This window comes from Musa acuminata, chromosome BXJ3-7 (genome assembly GCF_036884655.1).
Source record: "Musa acuminata AAA Group cultivar baxijiao chromosome BXJ3-7, Cavendish_Baxijiao_AAA, whole genome shotgun sequence".
NCBI lineage: Eukaryota > Viridiplantae > Streptophyta > Magnoliopsida > Zingiberales > Musaceae > Musa > Musa acuminata.
This window is the reverse complement of record NC_088355.1, coordinates 37,968,951-37,984,374: the sequence shown is the minus strand read 5'-3', so window position 1 is coordinate 37,984,374 and position 15,424 is coordinate 37,968,951. Positions and strand designations below refer to the sequence as shown.

General features: G+C 40.2%; 2 protein-coding genes across 3 annotated transcripts; both read left to right on the top strand.

Moving 5' to 3' along the window:
- Positions 1-204: 204 nt before the first annotated feature.
- On the top strand, positions 205-2,093 carry LOC103992429 (transcription factor TCP15-like). The gene has a single exon (XM_065159753.1). It carries the CDS (start codon positions 792-794, stop codon positions 1,851-1,853), a length of 1,062 nt encoding a protein of 353 aa, XP_065015825.1. The 5' UTR covers positions 205-791; the 3' UTR covers positions 1,854-2,093.
- Positions 2,094-4,236: 2,143 nt separating this feature from the next.
- Positions 4,237-15,295, top strand: LOC135584732 (PH, RCC1 and FYVE domains-containing protein 1-like). 2 transcript variants are annotated; one of them, XM_065159711.1, is made up of 9 exons: positions 4,242-5,426; positions 6,878-6,964; positions 7,242-7,331; positions 7,724-7,804; positions 8,084-8,272; positions 8,360-10,456; positions 10,810-10,956; positions 13,254-13,543; positions 14,675-15,295. In XM_065159711.1, the coding sequence occupies exons 1-9, from the start codon at positions 5,379-5,381 to the stop codon at positions 14,787-14,789; spliced, it is 3,144 nt and encodes a 1,047-aa protein (XP_065015783.1). In that variant the 5' UTR covers positions 4,242-5,378; the 3' UTR covers positions 14,790-15,295. The 2 variants fall into 2 exon arrangements, with proteins under 2 accessions (XP_065015784.1, XP_065015783.1); XM_065159712.1 differs by lacking the exons at positions 13,254-13,543; positions 14,675-15,295 and adding an exon at positions 12,849-13,244 and having other exon boundaries at positions 4,237-5,426.
- Positions 15,296-15,424: the final 129 nt, after the last annotated feature.

Sequence of the window (15,424 nt, the reverse complement as noted above, 5' to 3'; positions counted from 1 at the left end):
TATTAGACTCATCCTCAATCAAATATCTGACTGCAATAGAATCAAATTACTGAGGTGATAATATAAATTAAATTGACATTTTGCAACTTCCCTGTGCACTAACATTGCATGGAATTTATATTGGTGTCCAACCTGACCTGCTTTATACTTTGTCTCTATAATCATTGCTTTCCCATTGCCTTAATCCCTCTCTCTTCTCCCTTATCCTCCCCCATGCCTTCTTCTTCTTCTTCTTCTTCTTCTTCTTCTTCTTCCTCTCTCCCTCTCTGAAGCTGAGGAGATTGGAGGTGTTCACCTTCTCTCGCTTCTCTCTCTCTCTCTCTCTCTCTCTCTCTCTCTCTCTCTACCACATCAGTCTCCTTCAAACTTGAGGTAGTTTGGTCTCTCTTTATCCATTTCTTCCTCAATCAACTCCCTACCCCTCATCACTGTGCCCTACAAGTTGCATAAATTAGATGCAGTAGCTTGGTCTCTTCCCAGAAGCTCGCGCTCTCTCTCTCTCTCTCTACAGCGCCTCACATCTCAAGCTTTCAGCGGGAGATGTCCTAATAAGGCCCATAAAATGGTAGTACCATCTCTCATATAGGAATCCTGAATACTCTACAAGCCAAAGGCCTGCATGATCTCTAGGTATCGCTTCCTCTTGACCTCCATCACAGCAAATTAAAGCATCTATATCGGCTGCTGGATCTTGGAGTTTGATTGTTAGATTGTTCCCTGTGCCTCGCCCCTCTCTCACCATCATTAGATCTCAAGTCCTTATCTGTGAAGTACCATGGTCTGATCCAGACATGGAGGGCGAACCTGGCGGATCACGACGGCCCAACTTCCCTCTCCAGCTCCTCGAGAAGAAGGAAGAAGACTCCTGCTCCAGCTCCGCTTACCCTTCCTTAGCCATATCCTCCACCACCGCCGCTGGCGAGATCGCCGCTGACCGACTGAGGAAGCCGCCGCCCAAGCGGAGCTCCAACAAGGACCGCCACACCAAGGTCGAGGGGCGCGGCCGCCGGATCCGCATGCCCGCCCTCTGCGCAGCTCGCGTCTTCCAGCTCACGCGCGAGCTGGGCCACAAGACCGACGGGGAGACCATCGAGTGGCTGCTCCAGCAGGCCGAGCCCGCGGTGATCGCGGCCACGGGCACCGGCACCATCCCCGCCAACTTCACCTCGCTCAACATCTCCCTCCGCGGCTCCGGCTCCAGCGTGTCCGCTCCCTCCCACCTCCGCGCCGCGAATTACTTCGGTGGCGTGGCGGCCGCTCACCCCGGCCCGTCCCTTCGGTTCCACAACGAATGGGAACGTGGCGGCAGCTCTGCTTTCCCCCCGGAGGTCCCGTCGTCCTCCTCCTCCGTGCTTCTCAATTTCAACTCATGCAGCATCGGCCTCGACGCATCGTCGGAGGCCGACATCGGGAACATAAGGAAACGCCGATGGGAGTCGGAGATTCATCAGCATCAACCATCGCCAGTGCAGCATCAGATGGCAGGCTACAGCCAGGCAAGCCATGGGCAGATGCCAGGAACCGTATGGATGGTCACAAACCCTAACGCACAAGACATGGTGGGCAGTAGCAACCAGTCTATATGGACATTCCCTCAAGCAGCAAATGCCTCCATGCTTAGAGGATCCATGTCCGGCGGTCTGCACTTCATGAACATCCCTACGCCCATGGCTCTTCTGCCAAGCCAGCAGCTTGGGCTGGGTTCCGGCGGCGGCGAGGGGTACACGGGAATCCCTTCCGCCCTCAACATGTATCGATCGTCGCCGAGCAACTCCGAGGCGATGCAGTCTATGACCCAACAATCGCACCGAGACAGCGAGCGCCATGACACGATGAGCACCAGCGATTCGTAGCTCGGCCTCACAACCATGCATGCGCTGGTTTTCCCTCTTCTTCTGCTTTAATCTTTCGATTTTTGGATGATTTTTTACTCTATTTGTTTTGACTATAAGCCTACGTCCGTCACTCGCAATACGAATGCAAGTCATTTCTGTGTGTGAAATGGCAGGTTTTGATGGTTTCACTACCTTAATTTGGATCGACATACAGTGCTGTGATCCTATCTTTCATAACATGATCTCTTTTCTTCTTCTCCATTTCTTATTGGGTCGCTGCAAGATGCTCATCAACCGAAAGAGAGAGAGAGAGAGAGAGAGAGAGAGAGAGAGAGAGGTGAGAGGCTCCTATTCAATGAAGGTGACCAGAAAGACGCATCGAGCTCAGCAGCACGTCAACTTCAGAATCACTCAGAGAGTGATATGATCAATGATTGCTGCCTCTTGGAATGTGTTGCGCTACAGTTCCATATACACATCCAAACACATACAAGTGTTGTCCCATTTCTCTGTACATGAAAACACCCATCAAAATACAATACTGGCATGCAGGAGCTCTCAACTACAGCACCGTCTGAGTCTGCCATGGATGGGTGAATGTGAAGGAGGAGCATGGCAAAAGGCCAAAGCTGTCATAATTCCACGCTAGCGCAGGCTGTCGGCTCTTTCTCTATCACAGTCGAGTTGTCACAGTGGGTAACCCTAACCACATGAATTAAGCCTTATCCTTTCTCTCCTCTCTCTTAAGCTCATCTCCTCCGAGAACAAGGTCGACTATTACTCTTCCTCGTGAAGTCATCTTCCAATGGCTGCTTAAAACACAGATATGTCAGCTTGATTTGGAAGTATATTTAGGTAACTGTTGAAGGTCATATATTTCCTCCTGTGATCTCTTTGTGCAAATGATATCTGACACATTGTAGTCACTTTAGGATGAATCTAATGTCCTCTCTACCGCATGCTTCAACATTTATATTCCTCTCTCTCTCTCTCTCTCTCTCTCTGGGAAAAGCTCCATTCCAGGATATCTGATGCTTTATGTTCTCCTATCATGGCTGCTGCTGCACATGAATTATTTTGTTTTGATGGCAGCATGATGAAACCATGGTGCATTACTGCTGGATATAGAGATACAACATGGTGGATCTCTTCCATTTTCTCTTCAAAAGAAGAAAAATGATCCATTCATTATCATATTTTAGTGTGACTGAAGAAAGAGTCATTAGAAAAACAAACCTTAGATTCAAATGTTGACTAAACATTACAATTAAACAAGCAAATGAGAACTTTAATTCAATTAGCTTAGACTTAATTTCTTCTTTCTTTAGGAGATCATGATTAAGAAAGAGTCCAAACACAATCACTCTCTTCTGATACCTCATCAACTTACTTGAGCTAAGTGGGAGATGATCTTTTGATCTCTCCCACATACATTTTGCAATATGATCCTGTATTATATATATACATTTAAGACTCGAATATATTTTCATATTCTTCTTCTTCAAAAATCTATAACTATGTCATTATAATTAATCCATGTATCACCAATGAAATGACTAAAAAATTCTAATTAGCATCAGTATATCTTCAAATGGTTCATTCTAAATTAGTAATCTTCACATATGCTACTATAAAATGATAAAGAAAATATTAGTTGTTTTGAATTCAAAAGGATATATAAGTATATAAATTTTCATATCTAAAATATCAAAAAGGGAGAATTTGCTCTCATCCCCTTAATTTTTTTATTAGAATGATAATAGTGAAATAAATAATATTGGTTAATTTTTTATTCCCTGTTTGGTATTAGTAATATAACATGACATTTTAATAAAAATGATCAGATATGAACTTGAGTATAATAATAACGAAAACTAGCTAATAAAGATTTTGTCAAAGATTTTACATTCAAATAATATAATTTTGATTATCATAAAAATCCCTATATTGTTAAATATAATTTATAGTTCTAAATAGTAAGTTAACTGATGTAGAAAAAAATTCAAGCATATATATGCTAATTATAAATTTAGAGAGACCAATTGGACAAACACTTAATATGCAGTTTTGCCTACTAATAATAATAAAATTAATTATCTAATTATTTCTCTAAAGTGATATAATTACTTAATTCTGAAAAGGCACGTGTGGCTCCCCATAAATTTAGCAAGACACCGTTGGCTTCTCGTCCTATGTGGCGAAGTCTACGTCAGCGGGTCCCGGAGGACAGTCTCATGTGAGAGGATTCTTGGGTGGCTCTTTCGGTGCGTGTTTCTTTCTTTCGCCCTTTTAATTTAATGTGCATTTGATCTCAGCTTTAACGGGGTTTTGCTGCTGACGTGTCCATTAATTACGGGAAAGAATGAAAGAGAGAGAGAGAGAGAGGGGCGCAAGTTAGCAATTGCAGGGATCACCGCATTTGAATTCGTCACCTCTCTCTCTCTCTCTCTCTCTCTTCTTTTGTCTTCTTCTTCTGCTTCGTTGGGCGGCGAAGCTCTCGATCAGATCATCTCTCGGTGTCGTGCGCGGCGGAGATCCAGAATAACGCGCGATTCCCTACAAGCGGGGCCGATCGCTTCCCCTCGTCCAGCCGAGCCCGATGATCCAAGATTCCATCGCCTTCGTCGTTGATTAGAGCATTCCGTCGCCGGTCCGTCCACGGTAGCCCTTCTTCGCCTTGGATGTCCCGTGTGTTTTGATTCGGAAGCCTGGGCGGTTTCCCGGCGTGTCGTGGAGTTCGAGGATTTCCGTCAAGATCTTTGAGCTATTCCCGAGATCCGGCGTTGTTTCAGCACCCATAGGGTCGCAAGAACCGCTGCAGTGGTTGGAATTTATCGTGAGGTCATCCTATGCTTGGTTTCCTTATGCGCTTTTAGGGTGGGAAACACCGGCATTGCGGTTCTTGATCTTGGAAGGCCTTAACCTGGGTTGAAACGCCCTCGTCCATGACCCAAGATTCCAACGCGTTCGTCGTGGATTAGGGTATCCCGTCGACAGTCCTTCCACGGCAGCCCTTCGTCTCCTTGGAGGCCCCATTCGGAAGCCTGGTCAATTTCGTGGCGTCTCGTGGAGTTCGAGGGTTTCTTTCGGGAATCACGACTTTCTAGGGTTCCCATCAAGATCTTTGAGTTATTTCTTAGCTCCGGAGCTGTTTCAGCAAATTGGCTGGCAAGATCCCCTGAAGTCGTCGGAATTTCTTGCAAAATTATTCTGTTCTTTGTTTCCTTGTGCGTTTTTAGTGTGGGAAACACCGGCATTGGGGTTCGTTGATCTTGGAAGGCTTTACCGTGGGTTGAAACTGCAGTTTCTGCTTCTGTTGATTTGGATGCTTGGATCGTGGGGGCTTTCATCCCTCTTGGTCTTTCCACATGCTTTGATGGAATAGATTGAATTATTATGTGGAGTTCTGCTCCATAAGCGAAGGCTCATCTCGAGTTCGTTTATGGGGCAGCCTCAGATACTTTCTGGCAGCGTTGTATCTTCTGGCCATTATGCAGACGAGGCTTGTTCTTTGTGCATGTGTTGTGTAATTCCAGTAGGTGAATGGCAGATCCTCTGAGAAATGGTTCTGTTGAGAGGGATGTTGAGCAGGTATCATCTTGCAGCATCCGTCTTTTTTTCTCACTATCTCCTTTTTGTATGCACTGTTGTCTTATGTTTCCTTGTCATTTTGTTAGAAAAACAAATAGAGACGTTCAATCTATTATCCTAGACTTTTGATGTAAACATTGGCATGGAAAGTCTTATCTCATCCTCTCGAAACTTGGAGGTCTCCAGTGCAAAAAATCTCCTTGTCCTATGTCCTCCTCCTCTTTGAACTTTCAGATTAAATTAACACCCCATCATTATAGAAGATGCCTGTTATAAACCTATGCCTATCCATCTTGAATCTTGTTCTTTTGTTCTGATTTCCTAGCTATATCCTTGTCATTTGATGAAGTGAGTGTTTAGTAGTTTTGATTCCCATGGTAACTCCTTGTTGCGTGTACTCCCCCAGGCAGATCCTTCATATCATTCGTGAATACACATTTTTTTGCTAAATCATTGAGTAAAAGATGCATATGAACTCTGAAGTTATATGTATATATATCTTTCATTGGGGTTCATGACACGTGTGTGATGATGCCATTCTTGTTCTGGATTTTGTGCTATGGAAAGCATGTGATAAGCAATGAAAATGATTTTTTGGATTGAGGAATTGTGTAGATTAGTTCATTTTCATTGTTGTTCTGTTTTATATATCTGCAGAAATACATCATAGGTGATTGAATGCTTGGCTAAAGTGCCCATGTAAGCATATCTTTTCTTAGAAGTTTTGCTACTACCTGAACTAATAGTGACTTCTTGCCTCGAACAACTACCCTGAGATCTTTCACCCCCAAGCTCTCATAGGTTTGCACGAGCAAATAGCATCCAAACAATCATGTATGACTTTTGTTATGGAGCAGGTGGACCCTAAACCGCCCCCATAATGGCCCTACTTCTATGAACTGAATTGGCCCCTTCAGAGATAGCACCAAGCAAGACGGATCTAGCCTCAGGTGGGTAAAGTGCCATCCTTTTAACCACATGTGGTGTTGTAAAATTATGTTAAACCAAAAGTGGGTAAATTGTTTTTTCTCAAAAATCATTTGACTCAAACTAACTCCAACTTTAGTGTCTTTAGCTAAATCTATTTGAAGCTGGTTGTTGTTGCACATGAGATCGAGCCTTCTCTCTATGACACCTGCATTTGTTATGCAGCACATACTCCTTGACTTGTGTGCCATCAGGTACTTTATACGGTTAGCTAACTAACCCAGTTAAAAATTTGTCTATAATTTTAGGCTGCAATGGGATGAAAATCTGAAATTTGTCCCTGGTTAGCTTTGGTGACACTGAAGATTGATTCTGGAATTTCTTTTCCTCAAATCATACCTATTGTATCTCTTATTTTTCTCTTTCTCTTGTTTTTTATACTCAAGATATAAGAACAAATGCTTGGCACAATTTGCCAAGTGCTATTTTTGTACTGTTGATGCTAACTACATCAGGATGCCCAGGCAATCACAGCCTTAAAGAAAGGAGCACATCTATTGAAGTATGGGCGAAGAGGGAAGCCAAAGTTTTGTCCTTTCAGGCTTTCTAATGTAAGTTGGTTTATTTACCTAGATGGATAGTACACTTATGTCCTTATTCATTCTTGCTTGTATGTGCCCTTTTCTTTTAATGAATCTTAGAAATTGTTTCTTGTTATATATGATTGCTGCAGATAGTATTTTTTTTTTTCTCTTTTGCTGTTAAAGGTGTCGTATAACCAGCTATAATCTGAATAAGAAATCAGGAAGCTGTATGTATCTAACCAGAGGATTGTTTACTTTTTGGTTCATAATTTTGTCTCATTAGATTATTTTCTAATTTTTCCAGGATGAATCTTTACTAATTTGGTATTCTGGAAAGGATGAGAAACAGCTTAAACTTAGTCAGGTTTCAAAAATCATACCTGGGCAGCGTACTGTAAGTTCAGTTCTTCATCTTCAGATATCTTCTTATTGTTTATTTTCCTATGTTGACTAACAAGTTCTCTTACTATATATATTATGAAGAGTTTGTATTTTATTTGCATAAGATTATTATAGTTTTTATCATGCATCACAAACACTTACCTGCTGTATTTAGGTACTCTTTTTTCCTTTTCTTCTTTACCATGAAAATTGATGACATATCCTAAATAGAACTTTGTTGTTTGTCCCTTGGGTCTTCATGACACAGGTTCTAGAATGTTTTATATCTTTGATTATTTAACTTACAAAATCCTGTTTTAATTCTTTCAGTAGCTTGTTCAAATGTTCCTGAAGGTAGTGTTGTATATGTGAAGACAATTTTATGTGTTGTGGCTCTTCTTTCAGGCAATATTTCAGCGGTATCCACGGCCCGATAAAGAATACCAGTCATTTTCTCTTATATACAATGACAGATCGCTAGATCTGGTAGGCACCCATCCTTGTTCCTCATCTTTTACCTACTGGCAGGACATGCTTTCATTCTATTGTTTGTATTTTCTTGGACAATGTTCTGCAATTTCTCTTCCGAAAGTGGCCACTTGAGATACACAAAAAAACTTAATAATGCATATATTCATGGTATGTACAATTTCATATGCACAAATAGACTAATGGGTGTAGATATACTGCACAATTTGCATATATCGTTATGCTACTTGTGAAGCACATTTTCGTGATACTGTTTCCTTGAACTGAACTTAACAGATCTGCAAGGATAAGGATGAAGCTGAAGTGTGGTTTGTTGGACTGAAGGCATTGATTTCACATGGAAGTCATCAGAAGTTGAGATCCGAATCAAGAGGTGATAGGACTTCCTCTGATAGTCCATCCACGCATATTCAGAAAATCTCGCCGTTTACATCGCCCTTCAGTGGTAGTGATATCTCCCATAAGGTTAGGCAAGTCTGTTCTTAGTATAACTTCTGCAATGTATTAATCTCACTGGTTACTAGATGACCCTTTTTCTTTTTGTTTCTAAAGGATTCCAAAGATGACCAACAAGTCAATATTCCATATGAGAGCCATCCAGTCAAAAGTTTGGGAAGAGTATTTTCTGATGTGATATTGTATACTGCACCAGCCAGGAGTTTGTTTCATTCAGAATCTTTAGGTAAATCTATCTCTTCATACTCATCAGGAGCGGCAGATAATGCAAATGGCCAGGCCTCTGCAGTTGACACTGTTAGAGTAAGTCTATCTAGTGCTGTTAGCTCATCAAGCCATGGATCAGGTCATGAGGATTTTGATGCACTAGGTGATGTTTTCATTTGGGGAGAAGGTTTAGGTGATGGGGTTCTTGGTGGTGGTCTCCAAAGAGTTGGAATTTCATCGACCGCTAAGATTGATGCATCATTGCCAAAAGCCTTAGAATCAGCAGTAGTGCTTGATGTTCACAATCTAGCTTGTGGTAGGGGGCATGCAGTTTTAGTTACCAAACAAGGGGAGGTTTTTAGTTGGGGAGAGGAGTCAGGAGGTAGGCTTGGTCATGGAAATGATGCTGATGTTTCCCAGCCAAAGCTCATTGATGCCTTAAGTGGTATGAATGTTGAACTTGTAGCATGCGGAGAATATCATACATGTGCTGTCACTTTGTCAGGGGATTTATATACATGGGGTGATGGGGTGCACAGTTCAGGTCTCCTGGGCCATGGGAGTGATGTGAGTCACTGGATTCCTAAGAAAGTCTGTGGTCCAATGGAAGGTCAGCATGTGTCCTCTGTATCTTGTGGACCATGGCATACGGCCATTGTGACATCTGCAGGACAGCTGTTTACGTTTGGTGATGGAATCTTTGGTGCTCTGGGTCATGGAGATCGTAGAAGCAGAAACATACCAAGAGAAGTTGAAGCTCTCAGAGGAATGCGTGCTGTCCGTGCAGCTTGTGGTGTTTGGCACACTGCTGCAATTGTGGAAATTTTGGATGCATCTTCTGATTCTGGTAGCTCTTCAACAGGGAAGCTATTCACATGGGGAGATGGCGATAAAGGTCGACTTGGACATGGTGACGGAGAAACCAGACTCCTTCCAACTTGTGTAGTATCTCTTTCTGATAGCTTTTGTAAGGTAGCTTGCGGGCATGACATAACTATTGGTTTAACAACTTCTGGACGTGTTTATACAATGGGAAGTACTGTCTATGGGCAACTTGGTAATCCTGAAGCGGATGGGAAACTTCCTACATGTGTTGAAGGAAAGATTTACAATAGTTTTGTTGAAGAGATATCATGTGGTGCCTATCATGTTGCTGTATTGACCTCAAGAACTGAAGTCTACACTTGGGGCAAAGGAACAAATGGCCGTTTAGGCCATGGTGATAGTGACGACCGAAATACTCCAACACTTGTTGAAGCTCTGAAAGACAAACAAGTGAAGAGTGTTGTATGTGGTGCAAGTTTTACTGCCGTCATCTGTCTTCACAAGTGGATTTGTAGTGCTGACCAGTCCATATGTGCTGGTTGTCATCTCCCTTTTGGTTTCAGAAGAAAGCGTCATAATTGTTATAATTGTGGTTCAGTCTTTTGCAAAGCATGTAGCAGCAAAAAATCTACTGGAGCTTCTTTAGCACCAAATATTAATAAGCCATATCGTGTATGTGATGAATGTTATACCAAGCTTAAGAAGGCAATGGGGGATGGTAAAATTCCTCGATTTCCAAAGCATCAAAGTGGAAGCACAAACCAGATGCCTAGTGAACTGGCCGACAAAGATTCACTTGCTCCTAGAATGCAGGGACAGTTTTCTAGGCTCTCCTCAGTTGAATCTTTTAAAGGTGAGGGTAGAGATTCTAGGGAATCAAATAATAGGCGGCATAATCCAATGGCAAATCAATTGAGAAACTTATACCCATCAAGCTCTTCAAAGTTTCTTCAAGCATCTTCAAAGAAAATATTCTCTGCTTCTGTCCCGGGTTCAAGAGTAGCTTCTCGTTCAACATCCCCTACATCATGTAAGCCAAGTTCACCACATTCAATGCCCACAGCACCTGGAATTGATCTTACTTGCATGGAAATTTTGGACGTTGATTCGAAGCCAAATAACGAGGATCTAAGACAAGAAGTCATTATGTTGCAGGCACAGGTTAGTATGTTGTTACTTCAAGTAGGTAATTTTAGTTTCTTAGCTCACCTGATGCACTCAACAAGCTTTACTAATTCCACTGAATTAGATTGCATATTCCTTTAGTACTTAAAAAACTATTAATATGGACATCGACATCAGCTTCTTGCCTTATTGATAATTGACAGCCTCTGGTGATCATATTTGTTGCTTTTGCTTCTGCAAGGATCAGTTAAAATCGATGGAAACATTTGTCTTTTGTTCTGTATTTCAATTGTGATTAAAATTTCCATTTGAAATCTTGGTTCTCATCAATCGGGGTGCCTCATAATTGATCAGTTATGTACCATGAATTGGAACTTTTTCTTCTGTAGGTAGCTGAGCTAATGTGTAAATCACGACTTCTAGAAGTGGAATTGCAGAAAGCAACAAAACAGTTGATAGACACCAAAGCAATAGCAAGTGAAGAAACTGCGAAGTGCAAGGCTGCAAAGGAAGTAATCAAGTCTCTAACCTCACAGGTAGAGTTTCTTCTTAACACATAGTATTCCTTGTGGAGCTCTTGATTCCAAAAGTTAATCAATCAGCATTAGGTACTATTCTTATGAACATGTTGGGCATATCTTTTCTCTGAAATTGCAGAATAAAAATTAATTTTTACACATTTGATGGTTTCTTGGTTTATTATACTAAAAAAATCCACACCAATTCTTACTCACGTTGGACTTCCTTTTCTATCACGTTCTTTTTTGCACATGGAAATTGTCATGATAGTTGCTACTTCTGAACTTCTGTAGCACTTTGAATCATAATTTCTGACGGCATGTCAGTATATCATATTGGTGAGCAATGACATGTTATATAAAATATAGTAATGTTTATTGGTTGTGCTGAGGCATACTTACCATACTAATTTGGTAGGTAATATTTAGATAAGATTCTGGGGTGGGTACTGGTACTGGTATTTAAAAGTGTGCTTTGGTTGCAGGCTAGATCTCTGGGATTATATACCTACCCTGTAGTTATCTCATCTTGGAATGTTACAGCATGTCGGTTTAAGATCATCTGCTACGGTATATGTTTAGGAAAAATCATAAAATATTAGTTTAAGTGTCTCTTTAGACCTTTTATGGTACAGTTTAATTCCATAGTGGTGCATAGCTGGACCGGTGAAATATGAACTGCTCAGTGTACCGTTGTTCATAAATATAAACAATAGTCAGTGAAATATTCTCTACAAAATTTGCCGAATTTTCATAAATATAAACTTTTTTTCCCTAGTTACTCTACATGTCAATCTCACTATCCTTGTCTAGAGTCTAGAGTCTAGAGTCTCTAGACAACCCTAATTTTTTGTATATTTCTTCTAAATGCTTAACATCCGATTCTTAATGCATGCTTAGCCTTATATTTGAGTTATTGGGATTTTACAACATGGAAAATCTATGACCATGTGGAGTAGCATCCGCAATAAGTTGTAACGTCCCAAGCATATACGGTCAGCTACATATATCTTCTCTTAACATTTAGCTCTTGTTAAGACACTATCACTAGCCAAACTAAAAGCAACCAGATCTCACAAGTGTTTGTGAGAGTTTAAGCATGTGTGAGAGATTTAAACCTAAATAAAAAAAAAGAATAAAGGCTGAAGTGGACCAGGATCACAAAAAAGGGGCCGATCTGTGTGCTGTGGTTGGCCATTAGAATGATTACTACTGCCCGGTATGGACCAGTCCAAGTGGTGGATCATATCAAACTAATTACCTTCTCCATTGTGACCATCCCGCTATAAATCTATAAATTATCTTTATCAACATCCTCTTATACTAAAAAAATGATCCAAGATACTTATGGCCTATATGTTTCAGAACCAATTGTCCATCTATCATAATTGTAAATTTTTGTCATTGTTTTAGCATTTCCAAAGCCGTGTTCAAGATATTTTTTATTGTTTGTCTCGATCGTTCAAGTGTAGACTAAGTTCCTATTAATCTCCCATCAATCAAATTAATATTAATAGCAAAAAACATACACATGAAAGTTTATTGTATGCAGTAAGTTTACTTGTTACTTAAATGAACATATAAGGATTTAAGCTAATCCTTGATATGAACTAACAGTCAAATACATTCTAGTCTGATTGATGCTTGAACTTGTTTGGTGGTTCACCAATTTTGCCTATTCTGGTTCTGTACTGTATCTTTTATTATGAAATGGTTTGTGGATCATATGTCAAATGAAGTTGACTGATACCGCTTTAACTTTTAAGAGGTGAACTTCATAAGTACATTTTTCATCATACTTGGCGGGGGAAATAACAGGATCACTGATCTATAAATTGCAGTATACTGTATACTTCTTTTACTGAGTAACTGGTAATCTAATCCTATGTTCAGATGAATTCTGCTTGCAGGTAGTTTATTGCAGTCGGAATCAATATGTACAGGATCAGGGAAGAATTCTTATATCTAGGATCCAAGAGAGTAAAATGTAGCAAGGTCTTCAAGAGATCCTTAGTAGAAAACCTCATCATATATCACCACAGCTGGCCCACTATTATACCTTCCACTATTAGTCCCAACAATTTTTATAGCAGTACTGTATTTTAACTCATTTCTATATTAGTTATGTACCATGCACTGTAGGCAGGACTAGTTTCTTTAACTTAAGCTACCAGAAAACTGATCCTTTAATTTGTTTCTGGGCTTGTATGCCGAGGTGGCAAGATGCATCAGAAGTCTCTTTTCATGCTACCATGCTGCAATTTTATTCGGTGTTCTACTAGTTGGGTTTCTAATTCCAGTCACATCTTTGGCAGCTTAAGGTTATGGCTGAAGGAGTACCAGAAGGTTGTCTGATTTCCCATAACTGTGGATATAGCTATACATCTGACTCATTAAAACTTCCTTCCAGTGACAACATAACAAGCAACTTGCTAGCTTCACAGGTTTCTGAGTCAAACAGTAACTTGGGTAATCCACTGGCCAGCAATGGAAATCACACATTGCCTGAAGCAGCAGAATGGGTTGAACAGGCTGAACCAGGTGTTTACTTTACCATATCTTTTTTGCCTGGAGGCAATAAGTGTCTCAAGCGAGTGCGCTTTAGGTATTGTCAGTCTCCTCTTATCCATTTGTCATTATTTACCTCAATATTCTTTCTTATAGGAGTAATATCATAAAACATGGAAATTAGATGCTAGTTTGCTGTCTAATGTATGGAACTCTTGACACTTTAAATCACATATTCTTTTTTTTTTTGTAATCAACATAAATTTGATTCTCTCTCTAGTGTTAATATTTCTTTTGGGTCTATTTGTCAACTTTGTTGCATGCGCTTACTGCCCAATAATGTCACCAGTGCAGTTCAGATATAAGCAACTCTCTAAAGCCATTGCATTGGTAGTTTTACCTTTCATTAGGAAAGGGAAGCACTTTATTTTGTCACTCTCATATTTAGGGTAAACATTTGAGAAAACTCTCAGATTAATGTCGGCTTGCATAAAATATAAGTAAAAGAAGGAAAATTCATATCATGATATTGGGATGAAAATATCCCAGGCTCTTGAATGATAGAGCCAGTTGAATAATGATTTTGATAATTAAGTTTCTATTTACAGCATCTTCTGTGGTTAACTGAGGGATTGATTTTGGGACTGTAAGTGTCTTCAGTTGTATCTCCTACACATTTTGTACTTGGACTCGTGAGTTTTTATGGGAAGAATAAAAGAAAGAGACTCTGTTCTTTAACTTCATCTGAGCCTTGTTCAAGTGTCCGACACTGAGAATATCCATTCACAATTTTTCAAGTCTTGAAAAGGATAACAAAAGTTATTACTCCCATTATGTTCAAGAAATGTTCTTATAATCCACAAGTCTCAATACTCCACAGTTTTGGCTTAACATTTGAAAGAAGTGATTTGTCTTATGTTTTGTGCATTGTAATCAAGTTCTATTGTTCCACTAAATTAGATATGATGTCCATTTTGTCAATTTGGTTATGATAGTAGACCTATATTACTTGTTCATGCTATTTAACATGACATTAAACAAAATTGTTTGTGCTGAAACAAAATCCAGGTTATTGTCTTAGTTGAATTTAACATGACATTAAACATTCCAACTGGTTGTGCTATTTTCAGGAACTTATTTTTCAACTGCATGAACAAGACATTAAAATTATTGAAATATTTTGTCATGCCTAGCAGCTTTGTTGATGAGTCTATTGTTTTCTCTGCAGCCGAAAAAGATTTAGCGAGCAACAAGCAGAAAAGTGGTGGTCAGAGAATCGATCATGGCTTCAGGAGAAATATACCATTCTTAGCGGTGAAAATTCTACCACTGGCTCTACTTAAGCATCTTGCAGGACGAAAGGCTTGGTTGACTAAGCAGTGGTGCCACAAACTCTCCTCCCCTACCCCTCCCCTCCGGTAACTGTAAATATACTTACCAACCGGTGGATGATGCACATACCAGCAGTTTTGATAAGATAAATAGCCACACACGTCGCTAATTGTCTTTGCTGCTGCCTTAGAGGGATGCTTGTGCAGTTGCTTTTTCTTTTCTTGTCAACCCCAAATCACAGGCTGACTTGCTCTTTGCCGACATGCTATGTATCATCCTTGCTCCTAATTTTTTTTGCCCAAGATCCACATGAATTTTTTGTTTTTTTGTTTTTTTGGCTGAGGTTTCATCATATGTCGTCTGTAGGTTGTACTTTATATGATCGAAGTCATGGAACATAGGAGGTAGTATATCCTATATAGTTAGTAATGTTCTCTAGTTAAAACTGTTCCCAAAAAAAAAAGTTATTACTGTTCGTTGATCGCTCAATAAGAAAGGGTTGGCATGAGATTGCATACGTTGGAACAGTGCTTCATCATGGATGCTATCATCTTTAGCAGAGAAACTAATGTCGATTTCTGTGAACTTTTCTATCTCAATCTTATTTATTTTTTCTCTCTTGTTCCTTTGTCTACGTTGTGGACTG